The sequence below is a fragment of the Mercenaria mercenaria genome, chromosome 12 (assembly GCF_021730395.1).
Source record: "Mercenaria mercenaria strain notata chromosome 12, MADL_Memer_1, whole genome shotgun sequence".
Classification (NCBI taxonomy): domain Eukaryota; kingdom Metazoa; phylum Mollusca; class Bivalvia; order Venerida; family Veneridae; genus Mercenaria; species Mercenaria mercenaria.
In genome coordinates this window covers 64,067,959-64,093,413 of record NC_069372.1, presented here as the reverse complement: position 1 = coordinate 64,093,413, position 25,455 = coordinate 64,067,959, and the positions used below count along the sequence as shown (strand labels likewise).

Genomic DNA, 25,455 nt, shown 5'->3' with positions numbered 1-25,455 from the left:
TAACTCTGACTCTTTCAGATCGTCCAGGTGGAAAATCAATTGATCCAGTTTTTCTGCAATAGAACCATTTGCATCAGACAGCTATTTATTCTGTTCTTTGATATTTCATCGCCAACATCTAGATTTACACTTTTTCCTCAGTTTTCCGTATGTCTTTTCTTTTACATGTACGTCTATAGGACCCACCTGGTGTTTAACTACAAATGATTTAGGGGTACCTTTTTCTACAATTACATCTTTTCCTGACCACTAAGTATCAACTGAATTTCTGATTTTCATACTATTATTTTCGTTCAGAGGAGACAAGTCTTTCACCTACCTATCAAAATACAACTTTTGCTTATGATTCTTGACTTTTCTTTCTTTCACAAAACCGCTTTATTTTTTTTTCTGTGACTGGTATATTTGACCTAACCTTTTTTAGCTGATGACTTGCTATATTGTACTTAAGTCTTTATTTAAATATATTTTTCACTACTTTAACACTAGATTCAGTTAAACCATTGCTCTTTGGATAACTTGACAATGATGTGATATGGTTAAGGACTTAAACTCATCACTAGCAAATTGTGGATCGGTTTCAGATATGCATTCCTTGCAGATTTCAAAATGCACTGAAGACATACTTCATCGCATTAATCACTGACTTGACGTAGATTTTCGATGACAAACAGCTGGGTAACTACTAACATAATAATACATCACAAAATACATTTGCTTATCAAATTCACTTAGATTAACACCAACTTTCTCCCACGGGTGTTGCAAACATGTACTGCATCGGTGGTTTTAGTGACTGTCGTGATCCTTAAACATTACACGCTGGTCAATTTTCATCGTATCGGTAATTTTACTTTTCAGGTTTAATTCACAAAGATCATCACCAACTTTCTCCCACGGGTATGTTGCAAACATGTACGGCATCGGTGGTTTTAGTGGCTGTCGTGATCTGTATTCATTACACGTTGGCCAAATTTAATCGTTTTAGTAATTTTACTATTTATGCTAAATTCACAAAGATCATCACCAACTTTCTCTCATGGGTAAGTTTTAACCATGTACGGCAACGGTGGATTTGGTGGCTGTCGTAAAGCATAAACATTACACGCCTGTCAACTTTCACCGTTTCAGCAAGTTTCCTGTTCAGTTTCCTATTCAGGCTAGGCCAATACAGCACATCACGCATTCTTCTACGGCATTTTGCAACCCTAAGGTGTCCAACACTTATGTTTGTCAAAATTTCTTTACGACGAAACTTTGAGATACAAATTTCAGTCCTCTTGGGAATATAGAGTTCAGGTATATGTAACTCAGTTCATTACAAATGTTCCCGAAATATCGTATTTTTGATGGATTTCCATTTCTCATTGGGAAACCTGAGATTATGTTTTTATTCAACATTTATATTATTGTTCTTGCTCGTTTTTGTCTGTATTTCTTGAACTTTCTTCTGACACTTGAAAATTCGATAAAATCGTATCTACATAGACCCCAATATCTGTTTTATCGTTTAACATGTCTGAAGCTGACTTGCTTAATGCGTTAAATAAGTTTCTGGACACGAAACAAATATTTGTCCTTATTCAGCTTCAAATTTGTTGCTCTAAGAATTCAAAATACTTTACACAGTCTTACAGTATGTTCATCAGGAGTGTCTGTATAAACTATAATATTGTCCATGCTGGTATCAACTCCTTGAACATCTTCAAAAAGCTCCTGATTCGCCTTCTTGTAGATTTCTGGTACTAATTTGGGTCCAAATGGTAACCGCAGAAAAATCACATGCTACAAAACGGAGTTAAAAGTGTTAAAATATACCGGCGCAAACGATTTCTCATCTAATCTTTGCTGCCAAAGTCCTTTCGATGCGTCTAATTGGCTAAAATATTCAGTATGTCAACTTCCTCTCTAGTCGGCAGCTTATAATGCTCACGTTTTATTGCCCTATTGGTTGCGGATCTAAGCATACTCTCAAGTTCATATCTTTCTTTATTAGAGTCATTATACCATTGTAAAAGTCTATAAAAAACTAAATTGTGTGTCCATTCTATCAATTTTTTTCTTGACATTCTGATGTATACTCAACAAAATTCCTAATCGGTCAGTTTATATTTGTATTACTATTTTGTCAATAATTCAGGTATTTACACGAAATTTCATATGCCGACATTTGAATGGGTACTGCAGCTAATTATTAATTCATTTTTGGTGACTCATGGCCAAAGTAACCGCATTAGGCGTTTTGCCTAATATTGGATATTTTGCATGTGCAGTGCATGTGCACCAACATGCACGTGTTCGTTTACAATTTTGGCATTACTGACGAAAGTCCAACTAGAAAAACACATATTATGGTGAAACTGACACAAGAGCAATGGGATCGAGCTGTCAGAATGTTGCTAGCTGGGACACATTTATGGCACGTGTGTTATTGTTTTTACAATTTCAATAGAATTTTGATGTTATTTGTTTGTAACTGTTACTTTGATGGTTATTTCCATTTGTAACATTATTTCCGTTTACAAGAACCTTCACTCGTTGGTTATCTACCATCAGCGCTCTTTTTTCGAAATTTAACCAAAGTACAGTTCATTGAAATGACCGATTTTGAATTTTGTTGTATAATTCCGACAGCCCGGGCGCGTTGCCCTTGTGTCAATTTAACGATGTTATGTATTTTTCTAGTAGGACCTTTGTCAGTTATGCCAAAAGTGTTCATTAACACGTGCATATTGGTGCACATGCCATGCACGTGCAAAATATGCTAAATTGGCCAAAACGCCTAAAGCGGTTTCTTTGGCGGTGAGTCGGTCAAAAATAAATCAATAATTAGCTACAGTATCTATTTAAATGTCGGTATATGAAATTTCGTGTAAATACTTGCATTATTAACAAAATAGTAATACAATAAAAACCGACCGATTAGGAATTTTGTTGAGTGTATTTTAGAAGGAATTTTCCAGCATGGAGAAACAACACGTTTGACAGTTTCATCAAGCTCTATCTTCTGTCCTTTGATAAAATTTAAACCTTCAAACGTATCTGTATTTTCTTTTGTTTCTGAGCATAAATGATATGTTCAGCATCATCTATCCAAAATACCCTTTGAATAAATTCCAATCTTTTTCTCCGAGAATAGGAATGACACCCCTCTCACAAATAATAGAATGTAACTTGTAACTTGTGTTTTTATATTCAACTTTCAATATGCATGAACCTTGAACTGGAATTTCAACACCACTGAATGAATGATGTAAGTTTATATTTTGGTGACTATAACTTTGGTTTGTTCGGGAGCTCAGAGTAATCCTTCTTTGAAATGATGTTTACTTCACTTCCTTATCCTAATTTACATTTTCTGAATTTACCTTGCGTTTTAATGCTCAGTCTTTACTTGCTTTTGAGTAGTTTCTCTATACAGAATTAATGAAGAATTTCTCATAAGTGTAGTCAGTATCACTAGTATCTTTTTCGCAGGTGTCAGTATTATGTGCTTTGATGGACGAAAGAACATGTCATGGCAAAGTGATTTGTCACAGCCGTTACTTATTTTCTTACTGTAGGATTCTGTAACCATGTGTGTCACCATATCGCCCACAAGGTATATGGTTAACTTTGTTTTAACCAATTTTGTTTAGTTCTTTGGATGTTCATTCAGATCTTAACACGCTGACTGTCACTACTTTGTTTGCTCTCAGAATTTTCTTAGATCGTTTCTTGTGAACATATCCTCAAATCTAAATCTTGTTCGCGGAGTAAACAAGATTTAGTACAATCAGCACTGTCACCGATTCCACCGCCAATTCTGTCACGTATAGATGAATAAGTTAGGTACTAAGTAATCAAACTCACAGGATCTTGTTCTAGTATGCAGCTCATTCACGTTAGCTTCTATCTTTTTCTTAAGGATTCTGAAGGCAAAGAATTTATATAGTTTGATTTTTCTTCGGTGTATAGTAACTGTCATTATTTTTCGATAATTTATCGAGCTTGAACATTTCCCCTGCTTAAGCAATAGATTTCTAATGCATATTCACCAATAAGATGTAGAAAAAAGCTTCCTTTTCAGATGCACCGGATGCGGATACATACATCTGGAGCTGCTGTTAGAATGCTTTCAATTTTTCCGCCAGGTTTCCGCCCAAATATAAACATAAGGATGGGTCATGTTTATCCATGTATTCTTAACTTTTGAAACCCTGTAAAGAAAATGCTTTCAATTTGTCTTTAAAGACACAAGAACAAAACATTTGTAAACATTTTGACACGTTTTTTTTAACCGGCGTACTATAACATTTACACAGCCTGCATACATTATGCGAAATAGCATTCAAACGCGATAAAGCTGCCAGAAAAGGTGAAATAAACTAATTATGACATAAAGATTGACTTTTGACAATTACCAGACAAATTCGAGACATCACACCGATGTCCAATGGATTTTTAAATCGGGCGGATGTCACTCAGCTGCAGACACCTACCGAAATTCAACCGATGTTCAACAATGTAGCCAATATGATATCGCCTCAATTCATATGATTCCGTTTTGCAGTAAACGGCATTCCGGCATTCCCTGGATAGTTCGCGCATTTCCTTCTTGCATTTAACGGCCGGCGTTTAAACGTATTCATGTTCTCTTGTAGAAATAAATTATGTTATTTTTTGGTGATAAATGAGCGCTAATTTCCATGTAAGAGATTACTCGTCTGCTATTATTCAACATCAGTTGCATTACGTTTTACGGTTTGTTTCGTAAATTTATAATCTACACGCTTGGCGATAAAAAATACGAGAAGTCAGCGCATATATTTGCCACGTTCTTGAACCAGATTGCTAGCTGAAACCGTCTGAACAACATCGATAGAAAAATTCCCTTCCACCCTTCCCTTTAGGAACGATAGAAATATATTACCAATTTGACGTATTTCTGCTGTCAAGTTTGTTTTTCCGATCCAGACTTTATATATTTACGGAGTCCCAGTCATGCCAACGTGGTAATCGCAAAGGGCTGGTCGTTTCCAGAAGGCGTTCTCCTGCATTTACCTAAACATGTTACTATAAACTGTCGCAGCGACTATTTATTTAATTAAATCAAAAAAGTGAAACGAACGTTTTAATATTTTGTGGTAACTTCTGAAAGAATTGAAAAGTTTATCAGTAATTTTACTTTTCAGGTTTAATTCACAAAGATCATCACCAACTTTCTCCCACGGGTATGTTGCAAACATGTACGGCATCGGTGGTTTTAGTGGCTGTCGTGATCTGTATTCATTACACGTTGGCCAAATTTAACCGTTTTAGTAATTTTACTATTTATGCTAAATTCACAAAGATCATCACCAACTTTCTCTCACGGGTAAGTTTTAACCATGTACGGCAACGGTGGATTTGGTGGCTGTCGTAAAGCATAAACATTACACGCCTGTCAACTTTCACCGTTTCAGCAAGTTTCCTGTTCAGTTTCCTATTCAGGCTAGGCCAATACAGCACATCACGCATTCTTCTACGGCATTTTGCAACCCTAAGGTGTCCAACACTTATGTTTGTCAAAATTTCTTTACGACGAAACTTTGAGATACAAATTTCAGTCCTCTTGGGAATATAGAGTTCAGGTATATGTAACTCAGTTCATTACAAATGTTCCCGAAATATCGTATATTTGATGGATTTCCATTTCTCATTGGGAAACCTGAGATTATGTTTTTATTCAACATTTTATACTATTGTTCTGGCTCGTTTTTGTCTGCATTTCTTGAACTTTCTTCTGACACTTGAAAATTCGATAAAATCGTATCTACATAGACCCCAATATCTGTTTTATCGTTTAACATGTCTGAAGCTGACTTGCTTAATGCGTTAAATAAGTTTCTGGACACGAAACAAATATTTGTCCTTATTCAGCTTCAAATTTGCTGCTCTAACAATTCAAAACACTTTACACAGTCTTACAGTATGTTTGTATATTCAACTTTCAATATGCATGAACCTTGAACTGGAATTTCAACACCACTGAATGAATGATGTAAGTTTATATTTTGGTGACTATAACTTTGGTTTGTTCGGGAGCTCAGAGTAATCCTTCTTTGAAATGATGTTTACTTCACTTCCTTATCCTAATTTGCATTTTCTGAATTTGCCTTGCGTTTTAATGCTCAGTCTTTACTTGCTTTTGATTAGTTTCTCTATACAGAATTAATGAAGAATTTCTCATAAGTGTAGTCGGTATCACTGGTATCTTTTTCGCAGGTGTCAGTATTATGTGCTTTGATGGACGAAAGAACATGTCATGGCAAAGTGATTTGTCACAGCCGTTACTTATTTTCTTACTGTAGGATTCTGTAACCATGTGTGTCACCATATCGCCCACAAGGTATATGGTTAACTTTGTTTTAACCAATTTTGTTTAGTTCTTTGGATGTTCATTCAGATCTTAACACGCTGACTGTCACTACTTTGTTTGCTCTCAGAATTTTCTTAGATCGTTTCTTGTGAACATATCCTCAAATCTAAATCTTGTTCGCGGAGTAAACAAGATTTAGTACAATCAGCACTGTCACCGATTCCACCGCCAATTCTGTCACGTATAGATGAATAAGTTAGGTACTAAGTAATCAAACTCACAGGATCTTGTTCTAGTATGCAGCTCATTCACGTTAGCTTCTATCTTTTTCTTAAGGATTCTGAAGGCAAAGAATTTATATAGTTTGATTTTTCTTCGGTGTATAGTAACTGTCATTATTTTTCGATAATTTATCGAGCTTGAACATTTCCCCTGCTTAAGCAATAGATTTCTAATGCATATTCACCAATAAGATGTAGAAAAAAGCTTCCTTTTCAGATGCACCGGATGCGGATACATACATCTGGAGCTGCTGTTAGAATGCTTTCAATTTTTCCGCCAGGTTTCCGCCCAAATATAAACATAAGGATGGGTCATGTTTATCCATGTATTCTTAACTTTTGAAACCCTGTAAAGAAAATGCTTTCAATTTGTCTTTAAAGACACAAGAACAAAAAATTTGTAAACATTTTTGACACGTTTTTTTTTAACCGGCGTACTATAACATTTACACAGCCTGCATACATTATGTGAAATAGCATTCAAACGCGATAAAGCTGCCAGAAAAGGTGAAATAAACTAATTATGACATAAAGATTGACTTTTGACAATTACCAGACAAATTCGAGACATCACTCCGATGTCCAATGGATTTTTAAATCGGGCGGATGTCACTTAGACATCTACCGAAATTCAACAGACTTAAATGTAGCCAATATGATATCGCCTCAATTCATATGATTCCGTTTTGCAGTAAACGGCATTCCGGCATTCCCTGGATAGTTCGCGCATTTTCTTCTTGCATTTAACGGCCGGCGTTTAAACGCATTTATGTTCTCTTGTAGAAATAAATTATGTTATTTTTATGTTGTAAGAGATTATTCGTCTGTATTATTCAACATCAGTTGAATTACGTTTTACGGTTTGTTTCGTAAATTTATAATCTACACGCTTGGCGGTAAAAAATACGAGAAGTCAGCGCATATATTTGCCACGTTCTTGAACCAGATTGCTAGCTGAAACCGTCTGAACAACATCGATAGAAAAATTCCCTCCCATCCTTCCCTTTAGGAACGATAGATATATATTACCAATTTGACGTATTTCTGCTGTCAAGTTTGTTTTTCCGATCCAGACTTTATATATTTACGGAGTCCCAGTCATGCTAACGTGGTATTCGCAAAGGGCTGGTCGTGTCCAGAAGGCGTTCTCCTGCATTTACCTAAACATGTTACTATAAACTATATTTATTTAATTAAATCAAAAAATTGAAACGAACGTTTTAATATTTTGTTGTAACTTCTGAAAGAATTGAAAAGTTTAAGTTTCTAGATTTAAAGTGAAAAAAATGTTATTCAATCATCTTTAAATTTTTATAATGTTTTGTTTTTTTCTTTATTCTATTTCTTTTATTACTTGTATTTAATTTTGTGCAAATATAATAACACTATTACTGCCTTTAAATGTAATCCAACTCTTTCCCGTACTTTTCTCGGTATGAGGTTTAAGGCTTTTTGGTGCGCGGATTACAAATTTAACTGTCGTGACTTACATAAAGCAACGAACATTTCTAGTGTAGGACTGGATTCGAATGACACTTTTTAACTTTGCTTGTTGCAGTATAAAATCTTTATAATTCGTTCTAAAGTGAGCATAAATATTTTTATAATTGATCCACGCCTATTTTTATAAAGCCTTCCTTGGCATTACGATACAACGGCTAATATCAAAAAAGAAAAAAAAAGAAGAAAAAAAAAAAAAAACGCTCACAATTCTAGCTTGGTCAGGAGTATCTGCCGAAAATATTTGTAATCGAATGACCATGTCTTATATTGGTGTTGCACCTGTTAGAGGGGACCTTGTACCAAAAGTATGGTCGGTCATTAACATGTGTCCTTGCACTGACTGTGACTTAGTTTTGCAGGGTTACCTTCTCTCGGCCAAGTTCTTGTAATGCCGTTGGGAGTTTTTTTTGATATATACCGGTAGAGCCGTACATATCTTTATAATGTTGTGTGGATCAACTTTGCTACATTCCTTTAACAAGTATAGTGGGTCTTGTATGTTTAACTTGTCCCCCATCTGCTAACTGGAAGCGCCTGTAAACCAGCTCCATATTTTGTCTGTTGCTCCCTAGTTATATGCTACCATTAGTCAGTTTATCAAAACAGCATTTAGCTTAGATAGTATTTAATCTATCGCGTTCTGACGCGATCTTTCACTGGCAACCGAGTCCGAATTAATCCTTTTTGCCAAATTTGAATCTTTGTTAGAGGGGACCTTGACCAGAAATTGTCGATCATTCACCAATATCTTCGTAATGGCTGTTTCTTCAAAAACAACATCCTTTGCTACATACCTCTAACAAATTGGTCTGATTATAAATATAAGACCACCTGCTATATCCAGTAGCGCTTCCTGCTCCTTTAATAACATATCAATAGTGCAGTCTTTGCCTGGATATTCTATTATAATTTTGCGTCGACATTACTGTCGCGATCCATCCCTTCTTCGTTACAAAATGCAAAATATTACTGTGCTGATTCGATTAGAAACTAACATGTAAAAGCAATAGTTGCATGATGCCTTCGCGTCCAGTCTTACTTGTAGTTCCTATAACTTTACGGAATTGTGATTTAGAATTCGCCTCACTTTCTCATCAGCTGTGAATGGAGAAATCTCTGCATTTTGCAAGTTTCTTCATTGTCAGCCTATAAAATGGACTTCTGCCTATTTGCGTAGCTATGCAATTCAGCTAGTTCTTTTTCTTGTGTTCATATTCATTTCTATAAATTTAAACATGCTATATGCCATAATATCAATAAAATAAAGTCTTGGCCATTTCCCATCTACCTGTGTTTAATGCTAATACAAGAACATTTTTAGAATATTTGTACTGACGTCGCCCAACGACATAGATATTATAGTGAACCTCATAAAATCTGTATATTCTACCTTGATCGTAATCGGTCTTAAGTTGGTCCTTGTATAAAGACTTAGGCAGCCACCTGCCTTTAGTAACTGCATGGGTTCATTCCTTTGTGGGTTGCTTAACACAGGTCTGCCTATATATTTTGTAATAGAGAGGTTGCGGTTTTGCACTTGTGCGGATACCCATACGTGTAGGTTCAAAGATCATTTCATGCGGCAAAAATCAGAAAAGTAAAAATTATTCACTTTAAAGTTATGTGTAAGTGTACAAGTTATGTATGAGGTAAATATTACCTGATAGTCTTTGGCAAACGCTGAATATTACGCATACTTGTAGAAATTTAATTCACATTTGCATGCGCATTATGTCGCTATCTCTTTATTACTAGGTGTACTGGCCGCTGTTCATAAAAGGTTTTACCGTCGCCAATAAAATAACTGTAAGTCAGTTGTTTTTCTGTAATAAAATGTGGGTAATAAATTACGATAGCCAATCATAAGTAGAAATAAAGTGTGTCTGTAATATAGTAAACACGTGTTGAAAGTAAGAAAAACTACGAGAGACTGGTGATGTTTCAATTATTTAACACTTCAAAATTATAGGATTTCACGACTCAAGACTTTATTTCTTTTCTTTAAACGTAAAATAGTGAATAGTATTAAATCTTGAACTTCACAAGTTTACACTTCGCAATCTTTTTTCTTAATATGAGAAATCGTGAAGTATTTCACTCTTGAATTTCAAGATCTCACGCTTCGTTTTAAAGCGGCATGCCTCCAGATCGTTCGACAACAAAATTTGTTTTTAGATATCTTGAAATAAATGCTATATTTCTTAAGAAGGCTTTAAAACTTAATTTACTGACAAACTTTATGTTATGGCAACACATGAGAATTTGCTGTTTTTACTACTTTTTTACGATGAAAATCGAAAATCGTTTGTCACGCTTTAACTCCAGGTAAACTGTCTCGATTATAAATATCTATATTTTGAAGTCATTATTCACTACTTCAGCTATAGGGCTATTGTTTACGACGACGGGAAAATGTCTTTATTGCCGCGGCTGTCCGGGTCTCGATTCCCGACGCGGTCATCTTTTTTCTTGATTTGGAACTTTTGAAATATTTTAGAAACAGAAATTCATATTCTATTGTTCATAATATGACCAAAACTTCAATTTGAAAGAAAGATTACTTTTTAGCCAAATCTGGAGGCATGCTCCGTTAAAGTTTGTTTTTCCAGATAACGTGTAGCACCATATTACGTAGAACAACAGCTCAACAAACGGGTTGTTTACCACTATTTTACTTCGCGTTGATATATATGTTTGTTAGCCTCGGGACTTACCACACGTATGAAAACTCTTATTACAATGTTGTACTGTAATGCCCAGAACAACCTTTACCTTGATTCCGACCTCTTCTGCTATAACACATTATAGCAACCAAATATGTTGTTTCCAATTTGTCTATAAATGTTTGAAATCAAACGGAGCATAATTATTATGTTAATGTAAAGGTTAACAACCCATGTATCAAATTGTAAAAAGTGATGATAATTATAACGACATGTAGCAGTTTAATCAATGTATACTATTTGCTTTCCGGAGACTTTAGAAGTCAGCCATTGGCATGTATAGCTTGTTCAATCAAATATGCCACTTAGTATTTAGACAGTATCGCACCTATAAACTAGTTATTTTTACCGGTATTTTAACACTTAGTTTAACAATTAATAAAGTATCAGGAAGATATAAAGGGAGAACAGCAAGTTAAATAAGGTGTTGCAACCTTGATAAATAACGTACTTGCAAGTAAAAATACAGAACTTTTTGCTGTTTTAAAATATAAATGTTTAACTCAAAAATATCGAAATTCTTTGGCGGTACTATTGGCTGTTAAGTTTAAATAATAATATGCATTTTGAAATTAATGTTAAGTCGGGTAATGAGCGATTTTGAAAGAGGTATAAGATTGTGCATCTTACAGGTATGCAAATTCCACAAGAAATTTACTTATATAGCAGCATTTTGAAGTAGGCCTTAATGAGACCACATTCATACAGTTTATGACGATTTATATAACCAAAACAGTGTCATTTATGGTATTAACGTAACATAGAAAGCTATATATGATGATTTCAAATGTTGATTTTAAGCGGCCATTTTCAAAATGGCGGTTTTCTTAAATGAGGTTAGATATTTTTACGGCCGACTACACTTTTGAAGTTGGAGAGCAGTTTGAAAAATGTTGATACTGTTATTACATAAATTATTTTACTCGCCAAAATATATCGTTCATAACCATTTTTATGCAGGCAGTCCTAATTATACTTACACAGAATGTGAATATCTATAGGATCTTATTCAAGTGCAGTGATATAAAACATACCAATAGCTTTGAAGTTATGCGATCATAAACATGCCATATTTCACTTTGTTTACATTTTGAAATCAATCTTATCAATATCTAGATATACATTTACAGGACGAATGATTTGAGACAGAATGCATTCTATCGAATCGTCACGGAGCACATACGCCCCGATAGGGGATCGAACTCACGACCTCGCGATCCGTAGATCTGCGCTCTCCCTATTGAGCTAAGTGAAAGGGTCATTTAAATAATGTAAAGGTAGCAGGGTACACTTCGATTAAAAAAAATTGGGCACGGCCAGGCTTACATGTAGCGAGTCGCAATATTGCACTTCCCTAATGAGCAGAATCAGGGTGGCCATTTTATAAATTGCGTGCATGTTTTGTGCTTTTAGATAATGGCAAGATCAGGACTCTCATACAAGAATACAGAAAGTTATCAAAACGAAAGTTTTACACCATCCATTAAAAATAGAATGCCAAAATCATCAATTTTGCACGTTTTGAAAAGCCTGAAATGATCCCGCTGCAGGAACAATGCCCGATTTTATTGCATTTCTCAATTTAATAGTCCCTACTGAACTACAGGATATAAACGGAATGGGGGCCCATCCAGCTCGTCTTTCTCTCTTTCACAAAATAACGAAAACGTTCCTGAGTATCATTCAACAAGCACGGAATCCTTCCGTGATTTGAATTTTCCGCGCCAAGGTGACTCATCGATTCATACAAAGCTAGCAGCAGGTAGTTTTACAACTGCAATCAGAGTTTTACATGTATCGGCTGTTTAATTTTTCTAAAGAATTAACAATCATTATCTCTCACCTTAATTTACAGACATCCAAAATCACGAAGTTCTATTTATTACAAATATTGACGGGTGCCAAAATTCGAAGTGTATCCTGCTACCTTAACTGCAAGATTTGGTATATAGTGATGTACTATATCGACGTTCATTCTTCCCCAGTTTATCAGGTTTGAAAAGTATATGAATTCCTATGAAACATTGGTCGGGTTGCATTATGGGTCGTACAGATTAGTTTATAGGTAGTTGTGTTCCCTTGATTTCATAAATATTATTTTATCTTATCACGTTCCCTCAAAAGACCTTATTTCTTGATATTAAAATGCTGTGATATTTCAATAAACGTTAATATATACTTTTATTATAAAAGTGATATGTTTAAGTTACTCATTAACAGCAATATGAGTTAAAATTGCGGCAGACAATAACTCATTGCTTATAAGAGAAAATAACGTACATCGATGTAAAATGTATATGTAAAGAAGTTTATTAATATTAATTAAAACCTGACAACAACAGTAAGTCAAGGTGAGATAATTATATAACTGATCTTTGTTCCAAAGTCCAACCTGAATTTTGATCAAACCAGATGGAAAAACTACAGACTCTTTTAGCTATGATGCAGAAACTAAATATGAATAAAAAGTTGAAGAAAACGAGCAAGATCAATGGTGTCTCTACAAAAGATTTAAAATGATGCTTTTTGAAGACATGATGAATTGTTAACAGGTGAAACTACTGGTTGAAAATTAGTTGCCGGGACTATAGGATTGCGCTTTTCCGTCCGTCCGTCATTTCGTCCGTCCGCAATTTCTTTTTCGGTCAACTCTGTCATCAATAATGGCATTTTAGTATTTCTTGGCACCATTTTTTCCCATAATGAGCTGAACTTTCATGCGCAAAACCACGCCCCCAGCTCGAAGTTCAAGGCCACAATAAGGAGGTCAAATGTCAAAAGGGCGTTTCCCTGTCTGGTTAATAACTTTGTCCTCCATCAAGGGATTTTACTATCATTTGGCTCAAATGCTTCCCATTATAAACTGACTTGTCAAGCTCAAAATTCGAGAGCCCTACATCAAAGGTCAAGGTCACACTTAGAGCTCAAATGTGACATTTTCTTCCCTGTCCGTTCCATAACTTTGTCATACATTCAGGGATTTAAGTATTACTTCGCACAAATGTTCCCAATAATCTTCCAGTTGAGGACTTTGTATTGCATGGCAAAACTTCATTCTATTTGTACTCTGCGGCACATCGTATAGCAGAGTACCGTCGTCCTCACGGACACTGATTTACAAACCGGTTTGACTGGTATTGTTGGGTAGAGCGTATAGTGAGATACGTAAGAGAATTAGATACATGTTGAAACTAGTTCTAGCGATACTCTCATTGTGGTTTCAAATTCATTGCTCTTTTACAGGAGTAAAATGCACAAATAAGCGTTATTTATAATGTGTATTTGCATGTTTAGATACAATGTTCAAAGTATCATACTTATTTAAGTGTTTAGGTATTTTCTATCCGCATGTTACGTACAGTGTTCAAAGAATCATACTTACATAAGTTTTAAAGTTTACTTTTTTGAAGGCTTTAATATACATTTAAAATTGTAAGAACGATTTATATTACTATAGAAGTATACTCTGTCCGATTATTCTGAAATATCCAATATATATCAGTGTGCAGTTTGTGGTATCACGCAAACGAATATTTAGGAAATACTAAATGTAAATGAAACCGTCACTTATAGTACTATTATTTATAGAGGAGGAACAATTTATTAGGGAATCGATCCAACCGATTTTCGTTGCGAAGCGAAGAAATTCGGGAGGGATATATCCCTCTACAGTAACATGCGATATACCGAATGAAATATATACTGTCGAATTAAAAAATGTGTCCTTCCGGCACGTGCACAGAGCGTCTGACTTCGGATGTTTTGGAAGAATACGCTTTTTCCATGTGCCTAATAAGCGTCCACATAACTTGTCCGAACCGCAACGTCTTGCACACCAGTACAAATGTGGACAGTGGTGTTTTTATTTCAAAATCTATCTTTAAAATGATACGGAATCGATGCTGTCATTAGATAATTCTTTTCAAATCTTATGAAGTCGGATCGATTCCCGATTGAGGCAGTGCCTTATTTCATATTACAATATGTATTCATAAGTATATCAGAATGTCATGAAACGAGAACATCCCGCCGTTTCTTGTCCAAAGAGATGACCAAGCCAGCCGCGGTTACAGGGTTTCAGAGGGTTTTTTCCTCAAAGATTTTTATCTCTGGTTTTACCTGTGCAGCTAAAGGTCTCGTCGATGGGCATTATGTCACTGTTAATGTATGAAAATATTTGATGTCATGATATCAGATTTTATGATATCTTATACTTTACTGAAGTTATCATTCATATTGTAACACAGTGAATATTACATGCATAAAAACACATGTCATTATTACATGCATATGAGTTTGTTTCACTATTACAGTGACTTACATTTTACATGTTATTGTACGCAATGATACTTGTAATGACATTACTTCTTGTAATAATGTCGTCATAATATATTCGTTTTGCAAATCGCAAACGGAGATTGTCTTTTGTTTGTAAACAAACGTAGTTAGGACATTCGTTTTAAAGTGAGGATGTCCGTGACCGAATATTGTATGTCGCTGAGTAAGAATCATATGTCCTACTCCGCTTTTATTGTAGAATTCTTTCATGTTTCATCTTTTAAAACCAATTTTCTGCCTTACGGATGGTTGGTTCTATATAGGGGACCATCCATGACTAAACTAATGCCTGGATAGGCACCAGGGTGCTTTTTCTGTCGGCAAAATATGAGAAAGTCGCCATATGCTTATATTGCAACGTGACATAAAACACATCAAAAGCAGCAAACATAGTTTAAAACTGCAGAATATAAGATACTAAAGAGTTATTAAGAATATTCCTGTAGTAAATGTAGAATATTATCCGTTTTGCGTTCGTTTCACTTAACAGTTTCAACTATGTCTTTTTAAAAGATAAAACAGTATGTCAGTTACAACAGATTGAAAGTTGTCATAAAAAGATTAAATAATAACTTTCTGATACTCATTAATGATTTTTTTCTTTTTAGTTTAGTGACAATAGTTCACAAGTTAGAAATTCTAAATATTTGACTTGTCTACTGATAATATTATACGAAAAGACAGGCGCTCTCCGTTTTACGCTTTAAAGAGGCACCACAAAATAACTGTATTCTTTTGTATTTCCATGATGATAATTATACATGATTTGCAAGAAAAAAATATGAGATATACAAGAATTTAGTTTCAAACTGAGAGTGGCATATATTAGGCCAAGACAATGTGTTTAATGTCTTAACATTTTATTGAATTAATAGTAGTAATATTTACATAAATCAGTGCATTTAGTTAAATTTCAATCACATTTTGTTTCTACGGTGTAAGACAATTATTCATCTATATTCTTAAAACTATGCTGAAAAGAGATTGACTGTATAAGCTCGCAGATAAAGCTGTGAAAACACATTTATTTAGGAAGGGCCTAAAATGTCCACCTGAAAGTTTGAAGTATAGCTGTATATTTCCTGTATTATAAGAATGATTTTCATGAAGTTTTTGTGGTCGAAAGAAACGAGGTCACTAGGACGTGGTGGGTCTTTTAATTCATAATGTCATAATCTACATACTACAAAATACACGAGAAGTCCGTGAATGTGTTTACCACGCCTTAAAACAAGTTTGCTTACTTAAGCCTTTCGTTTCTATATTATCATTTTAAGGGGCCTCCGTGGCCGAGTGGTGAACGTCGCTGACAAATCACTTGCCCCTCATCGATGTGGGTTCGAGCCTCACTCGGGGCTTTGAATTCTTCATGTGAGATAGCCATACAGCTGGCTTACGGAAGGTCGGTGGTTCTACCCAGGTGCCCGCTCGTGATGAAATAATGCACGGAGGGACATGAAATAAAGTTATTATCATTTTATATCGACGACTCGTTATTTACTATAAAGCCTGACTTAATTTTGAGACATCGTGTATGTTAATAAGTTATTCATATTCTATGGTGTTCCAGAACCATTTATCATTAAATAAACATGATAAATCATAAATTGATGCTTTTAAGTACGCTATACATAATAGGAAGAACAAAGCCAAAGTTGCATCGATAACAGCTTATCACAATGCACACAAACCAAAAGAATGGACAAAATACAACCAAGATTCCACAGAGACAACAACAATAAACGAGTTTAGGTCACACAGACCTTATTATAACTAATACGGAAACAATAATATTTTGATACAAGAGGGCATCATGTACTGTTACAATGATTATTTACACAAAAGAAACATGATAGAAGATCCACAAATGCAGTTACAGATAGCGTGACAAAGTAAACAACGGTGAAAATGTTCAACTTACAGGATGTTTATGCTTATCAGCTGAACGTACTATGTTATTGAAGGATTATAATTTTGCATTTAGTGATTTTATAATAAGTTGTTGCAAGAAACCTGTATTATTATTATGTGTTCTAAATGTTTTTATCGGATACTTTTGTAGAATTAAAACAAATGGTATTTGTCTTGCTAGATTTCTTATTTGGACAAATCATTCTATAACATTAACATTTATTAATAAAAATCTGCATTGGCAAAACATATTCATTGGAAAGTTTGCAAAAATATATTTTCACGGAACATAGATAAACTTTGATAAAAGTATAAAGCAACTTATAATACATATGAAACAAGAATGTCCTGTACCACACACCAGTGTTAACAAGTTGACCCGATTTCAATTTGATATAAACACGAAAAGGAAAACATCTGTCTAGATTCATGTTGCTCAGTTTAAATACAAGTTATTTCCTCTCAAAGACTTGACCTTGTGACCTACTTATTACTCCTTAATGATCCATTTATCATCTTGATCTAGATTTCTAGATTTTAGGGACATCCGTGGCCAGCTGGTAAAGATCATTTGTCCATCGTTGCGACTGTCGGGATGTTGAATTGTTCATGTGAGATAATCATTCAACTACCTTACACAATGCCGGTGGTTCTACTCATATACCCTCCTCGGAGGAACACCTGGGATCTCTCTCCACCATCAAAAGCTGGAAAGTTGCAATATGACCTACAATTGTGGTAGTGCAACGTTAAACCGAAAACAAATCTAGATTTTATCAAGACAAACAGACTGTGGTTTCAAACCTGTTAATGAATTATTTCAGGATTTAAACTATCACATTTCCTTCCACCCATCGCCTGCGCCAACTACTGAACAATCTACGTTTATATTTTGTTGTAAACTGGAATGCTACTGATTGTCTATTTACATACTGCTAAAACCTAAAGCTCCCATAATACTGTACTGTGCAGTGACTCAAAACTTAGTCTAGAATACACATGTACTAGTGTATAGTCCATTCACGATTTTCGGAACGAATTATTTTTGTCTTTTTTAAAAGACAAGATCAGACATGTTCCTTCCAAATATTTAGGACGTACCTGTTGGCGAAGGAATACTCATTAAAGGGAACTCATATCAAGTCTTTTAATGATGATATACCAGATATAATACCGAGCAACAATGACCGCCTATGTCAAAATATATATGATAAATAATGCTCTAAGTACCTAATGTACCACAAAATTCCTTACCGTTATCTATTACGTTATCATACAGTATTACATGATCTTTAACCGTATAGTGTTATTCGATATTGAGATCGGACCGTTTTGTCGTTTGGCATGATATCAAAGATAATTTAATTTACAATTATAAAAAGATTAAATGAAGCGTAGGAATTTTGTTAGCTCAAAGGTTCAGCATACGGATTATGTTTAACAGATCTTTTGTCAACGTTCGAAACTCGGTGACGGCTATTAATTGTGTGTTCATTATTTTCACAATGACAGCTGAATGACCGAAGCCGATATGGCAGATAGGAAAACATTTGTGTTCATATCAATTAATATTTATGCATATACATGTACATACACATATAATTAGGACTAGATTAGTGCAAATATGTTATAAAATACATATACGTAAATACAAAATTATCAAAGAGTGAAAACGAAAAAACATGGTAACTGAAAGGAAACGAATAGCAAAAACCAAAATAAAATGACCTGAAAACGTCTTCTTGACGATTCGAACCACATATAAAGCCGTTTGATGATTTGCTATACTTGTATCTACAATTTACCCGACTGAGCTATTTTGCCATATACGTATTGGGCAGTTATGATTTGCTATACTGGTATCTGCAATTTACCCGACTGAGCTATTTTGCCATATACGTATTGGGCAGTTATGATTTGCTATACTGGTATCTGCAATTTACCCGACTGAGCTATTTTGCCATATACACATTGGGCAGTTATGATTTGCTATACTGGTATCTGCAATTTACCCAACTGAGCTATTTTGCCATATACGTATTGGGCAGTAATTTTTGCTATACTTGTATCTGCAATATCTGACTAAACTATTTTGCCACTACGATATAGGCAGTTTATGATTTGCTATACTGTATCTGCATTTTACCCGACTGAGATATTTTGCTATATACGTATTGCGGGCAGTTATGATTTGCTATACTTGTATCTGCAATTTATCTGACTAAGCTATTTTGCCATATACGTATTGGGCAGTTATGATTTGCTATACTTATATACGCAACTTACCCGACTGAGCTAATTTGCTATATACGTATTGGGCAGTTTTGATTTGCTATACTTGTATCTGCAATTTACCCGACTTGGCTATTTTGCCATATACGTATTGGGCAGTTAAATGAAAGAATACTGATATTTACTTGTCAACAATGAATAAGCAATTTCTCATAAAACAGACGCGTTCTCGCGTTTGCACGGGAATCACGCGAACATCTGGGATAAGTAACAAATTGTAAGATAGACAGACATTTAACAGAGTCAAAACTAAACCACCATACGTTGCATAATATACATTATAGAATCTTTTATATTGTCCGTAAGTATTGACCTGGCACTCATTAATCTTCGCCAATATTTTCGGACGTTTTCGTTAATTTACGCAATATCTGTATTCTTAAAATATCTATATCACTAAAGTAACAGATACAGTTAACCAATGACACGGTGGCGCAGTGGTAAGGTGTCTGACTTCCAAGCATGTTACCAAGGGTTCGAATGCACATTAAATCATTTCATGCATTTTTACGTAATGTAATGTTATCGATGCCTGTTTTATTGTTACATTATTTTATGCATCATATTTTTATGAATTTTAATTGTTTTTTTTTTATAGTATTTATTTTCTGGAAACGCTGATGACAAGTACTTTGTATTTTTGTATAAGACCCTTCTACAATCATTTTTATTCCACTTTTTCTACAACGGCTAAATATGGCAAGATTCAGTAAATGGACCATAAAAATCACGATACGTTTGATCCGATAAGTGGTTAGTTTGCATATAAAACTTATAAAAACATCCGGTCAAACGTCGGACTCGAACCCACAACCCCGAGGTTTACAGCTAAACGCCTTGACCGCACAGCTACCTGCACATATGACATTACGTTGTCAGGGATTAAATATATTGTTATAGTTATATCGCTATTCCTGTTCGGAAACTGAGCATTGATTTACGGAAATAAACGGAATATTCATGAGTGCCAGGTCAATACTTACGGACAATATTAAGGTTATTTCAGAACGTTTAAACCTGTGGGCATACTTTATTTTGTACATTTTACGACGAATAACCTCTACATTATCATGTCCGGAAATTAACTGTTTATCATGTAGAAAGAAAACCACAGAACTGCATCCAACTACATTATGCCAGGAGTCTAATCTCGTTAACGTACAGAATTGTTATCTAAATGTATATGGTATTTAAAAGAAATCTCACATCATGGATCAGGACTTAATATAACTATCCATCTGCAAATTTTGTTCAGTTTAGTGTTTCTTATTACTTTAGTTGAAAGATTCGCAGGTTTGACCCGAAGTTGTTAGCAATGATTAACGTATCGGTTTTCCATTCATAACACATGGCTGTAGGATAATTCAGGCCGTTTATTTGTTTTACAACCTGTCCTACTTTTTTACCCGTTTGTCCTATTTGCGTAACATTGTCTGATGCATACCCTAAAGCAAGTACGTTATGGCACATTTCGTCTAAGCAAATTCCAGTTGCATCAGAACACGTTGTATCTACGAAAGCCCACAGCAATGCACCATCTATATTTATGGCAATAACTCCATTATCTTTATCTGCTACATAGATTCTGTCGCCTGCCTTGTTCACAGCAAGAGGCCAAACGTCAGAAAATAGACCTTTTCCGTTTTGATCCTTTTAGTATCGCCGTAATATGTCCCCTGACGTTGAATGAACAATCACAGAGCCATGTTCATCAGAAATGTATAATTCCTTCATGGAATAGGCAATGGCAAAGCATTTGTATCCTATATGAATGAATCCTGTGGGTTTAATTTGATCGTCGGCTTCAATTATCATAACTCTTTTAGCACGTGGCAGAGAAATGATTGATTTGTTTTCCTCTAAATTGCATACATACCATGCCGTTGTTTCAACCGTGCATGTATCTACAACTTTTTGTGCACCTCTGTCGAACAATTTGATATTGGAGTTATTACTGTCTACAAGGAGGATATGTCCAAGACGTGTTATACATGCACTTTTTATAGAACAGTCTTTCGTATCTTCTGCTGTGCGAACAGATATATCTTCTGCGCTTTTAATCTCCCAAAGTGGTGCCGGTTTGTCTATGCTATTAAAGTCAATTGTTCCCAAGTTTTCAAGGCACTGGATACTTTTCGTCAAAGACTCATCCGGTCTAAAATCAATGTCTTTCACTAGTGGTGCAGACATTGCTTTATAAACAGATTTTGTCTCGGAGATGTCTTTGCTTAAGATTTGCAGGGCTACAAACAACTGCGAGGTGTTGTTTGATTCTGAAGATATTTTCAAATTACCAATGTTGTCATCAAGCTTTTGTACAAAGTGCGACAAAGATTTTATTTCTTCGTCAAGTTTTTGAACGAATATGTCGCATTCTAAATCTAAAACTGCCACCATTGACACTTCAAGTTCTTGAAGTTTCTTCTTCAACTCTTTTCGAAAATTTTTAATGGATTGTTTTGCATTTTCATGTTTTATTTGAACAGACCTTTTGTCTGTCTGTCGTCGTTTAAATGCCATTAACAATCTCTCCCGCAATTCAATCGCTTCTTGTTTAACAATTTCTGCTTTATCTCCACTTGCTTGTGAAAGCTGCCCAATATTCTCAGGTATATACAACTTTTTGCAATGCCTGAAATAATATAATTAAATGACTTTGAATGATAGTTTTGAATATGATAATGTTTCATTTGTTTGGCTAAATGCAATTGCTGAATGAATTTAGATAGCTTATACGAAGATAAAATCAAACTTACCCATGTCCCAGAGATAGACACGTGTGACAACCAACAGTATCATGATCAATGCAATACATATCAACAGTGTTCGTCCGATGGGCCCGATATCGCTCCGTCGGAATTGAGGGTAGTTGTAAGCGCCCAGATTCAGATGTAAAATCTTTTTTCTCAATTAACTGATGATTTGATAAAGCTGGTATTTCCTCGTGAAGCGTTACACATACATTACAATAATAATCGTTACATTCAATACAATACTTTTCTGCACAATTCGAACGATTCTTTTGCGTGCAAACAGAACATCTTTCTTCTGTAACAGTCGTAGTATTCTTATTGTCTGTCTCTTTCTTTCCATCCACCTGTTCATCCGAAGACATTTTGCCGAGGAATAGATTTAATCACAACCACTACTTTATGTAACGCTTAAAATGTCTGGTCTGTTTAATTGCCAGATCAAATACTTGTGATATATTATTGCCAAATATCTACAGAGTTTGTAAATACATACCACACAATAAACGCTGGCATTGCTCCAGTGCTTATACACGTAAAGTTATATCTATAATATATTTTAAAGGCGCATAACTCAAACTGTAAGACATTAAAGTTTAGCTTTTGTCGGATTAAACGTCACTATATGTCATACGGCGACTTTCTACCTTTAAATGGAAGAGGAAGACCTCAGGTGCCCCTCCGGGCATTATTTCATCACGGATGGAATCCTAGCTTAGAAGCATCGACCTTCCCTAAGCCAGCTGAATGACTTCGTCACATGTAGAATTCAAAGTCCTGAGCGAGGCTCGCACCCACATCGGTGAGGATGCGATTCAAGATCAGCGAACGTAACAGTTCAGCCACTGAGGTCCTCATAGTTTTATAATTATATACGTTTTTTTAATGCACTAAACCTTGATGACACACAATCTTGATTAGCGTATTTTGTTTATTTTCAAAACAAAAGTAGCCGGTTTCATTTATTTACAAATGTCATACACACAGCGATAAGGCTTATGAGACATTTAATCAAATTAATAAATACACTTACCGGTGCTAGGGGGCGTGGGCAGTGTTGCATTTTCTCATTACTGCTCATGAACAGGCTCAATCAAACCGAGTTTGCAATTTTCACTGTTTGCTTTGTTCTCGGTGCTTCCGAGGGATCTACTTTAAAGATTATATTTACTTCACAACAGCAAGTGCTGTGTTGCGGCCGTAAAAAGGCACCCGACTTTATCTCAGTGTTGTTATATTTTCTGGTCCCTCGGGATCATTGATTTCAATACATTTAGATTTGAAGATTGAATACTGCTTAAGCCGGTGCTAGGGGGCGTGGGCAGTGTTTCATTTTCCATTAATGCTCATGAACAGACTCAATCAAACTGAGTCTGCAATTTTCACTGTTTGCTTTGTTCTCGGTGCTTTCGAGGGATCTACTTTTCAGTTTATAATTCCATATGACAGTTGCGTAACCTGTATAACAGAATAGCATAAATATAAATGTCTACAAGAAAGTAACAGCACCTCACAGGGCTGTCTTAGAAAGTATATTGTTTCAGTTAACTTCTCCATATCTTTTAACAGTACGGGTTACTAGGTTTAAACTAGTTGAGTTATTTTCTGTCTGATAATATTACTAGGTTATATTTTAGGTATAACAAGCAAGGAAACAAACGTTGTACATTGATTTTAGACTTCATATTTATCAAACGTTACATAGATAGTCTCATTCGTAAACACAAAACATTAAAATTTGAAATTAGACCTGTAAACAATCAATTTGCGAAAACATTCTTTTGAAGCAAATCTGCAAGAATGACATTTTACATATTAAACAAACACTTAATATGAAACGCACCCTATACATAAAGGTATATGAGTATAAAAACAATTCCAATTTTAATTAGTTTTGTTTCTACTTCATCTTAACTCGACGGTTATGAAGATGTCAAGCTTATTTGTATCACTCTCGAGTTTACCTTCTGGAAAAACTAGTACTCGTCCCAAATGAAAAGATATGATCGTGACTCAAGTTGGGCTCAAACCCACGACCTCGGGAAAGAGTGAGATTTATATGTACATTAAGCAATAAACTCTAACAAGAAACGTACAGTCATTGCACATGTAAAATTAAATCAGGTAACTGTAGTATGTCCTTAATGTGATAATTGTTATACAGGACCTCAATATTATTTATGCAACACATTTACCCCATCAGCGATTTGAATAGGTTGGATAGATATCTGAATCGTATTTGGTTTATAACCGTATTTACAAAGGATCGATGTCGATCGGCCAATGCAGATAAAAAATATAATGTTTTAGTTCTTGTACGATCCACTCATGCTATGATTGGTGTATCGTACATAAATATGTGCTTCGTTCTGCTCAAATTTCGCCCGAAATGTACAAAAAAGAAAGAAAGTTGATTTGAATAATTAATGCATGTGCATGTCTGTATCTGAAAATATTATAGTTAAATAAAATCAGGTTTTTTTGTAAGGAGAGCTGTACCAAAAACCTATTGGTGATGGTTAGATCTAATAATTGTCTTTCTATTCCTTCTACACACAAATATAACGTTTTTCTCTCATTTTAAAAATATACCATGGATTTTGCCATATCGTCACAGCTCAGTAGACGATTCCATTTTTCATGTCTCGGTTGTAGGTCGGGATCGTATTTTACATAATTAGACAAGATAATTCAATTTCGTTTCTTTAGAAAGCCGCAACATTAAGAATTTCATTCAAAACTTTAAGAAACGTAAAAATACGAGATATTTATTTGATATCAAAACGACCCTTTACTCGCCTTCCAACCTTTCCTCGTGTGACCTAGTACAGTCCCTATGTATACAGGCGCTTGCAGTTCATCATGCTCTCTCTATTATTTGTTTTAATTTTACGTTTAGGGCATGATGTCTAATTGGTTATTTTTTGGGTATAGAGTGATAAAATCTGACTTCTACGCAAAACGCATTAAGTACGACCTTATCTAATCCATATTTAATTTAATCAACTACGGGTCTATACACACTAAAGATTTAAACTACCTTTTTATAAACATTTTCTTTAATTCTTTTTGGATTTTTATATATTCAATTATTTTGGAACAGAGTTTGGCCAGGGCCACATTCCTGTTTTGGTATACTACATCTTTAAATACTATTTGAATATAATTTAAGCTGTTAGACCCTTCTGGTATATAACCTCAATTTTGCCATAGTTTCTTATTTGTTTTAAGTTAGTTTTTCATCATGTAAAAATACGCTAGGTTATTATATTACAGTGCTGCACTACGGTATAAAAACTAGTAATACTGGTAACAAA

The 25,455-nt window shown here is 34.8% G+C and overlaps 1 protein-coding gene across 1 annotated transcript; it reads right to left on the bottom strand.

Annotated features, from left to right (window-relative positions):
- Positions 1–20,404: 20,404 nt before the first annotated feature.
- Positions 20,405–22,571, bottom strand: LOC128547424 (E3 ubiquitin-protein ligase TRIM71-like). The gene is made up of 2 exons (XM_053520222.1): positions 22,145–22,571; positions 20,405–22,020 (listed from the first exon to the last, which is right to left on the bottom strand). The coding sequence occupies exons 1-2, from the start codon at positions 22,501–22,503 to the stop codon at positions 21,042–21,044; spliced, it is 1,338 nt and encodes a 445-aa protein (XP_053376197.1). The 5' UTR covers positions 22,504–22,571; the 3' UTR covers positions 20,405–21,041.
- Positions 22,572–25,455: the final 2,884 nt, after the last annotated feature.

Coding starts and splice junctions, on each gene's coding strand:
- LOC128547424 (XM_053520222.1), bottom strand. CDS start 22,503: ATGTCTTCGGATGAACAGGTGGATGGAAAGAAAGAGACAGACAATAAG. Junction 22,021..22,144: donor TGTCTATCTCTGGGACATGG/GTAAGTTTGATT, acceptor ATATTATTTCAG/GCATTGCAAAAAGTTGTATA.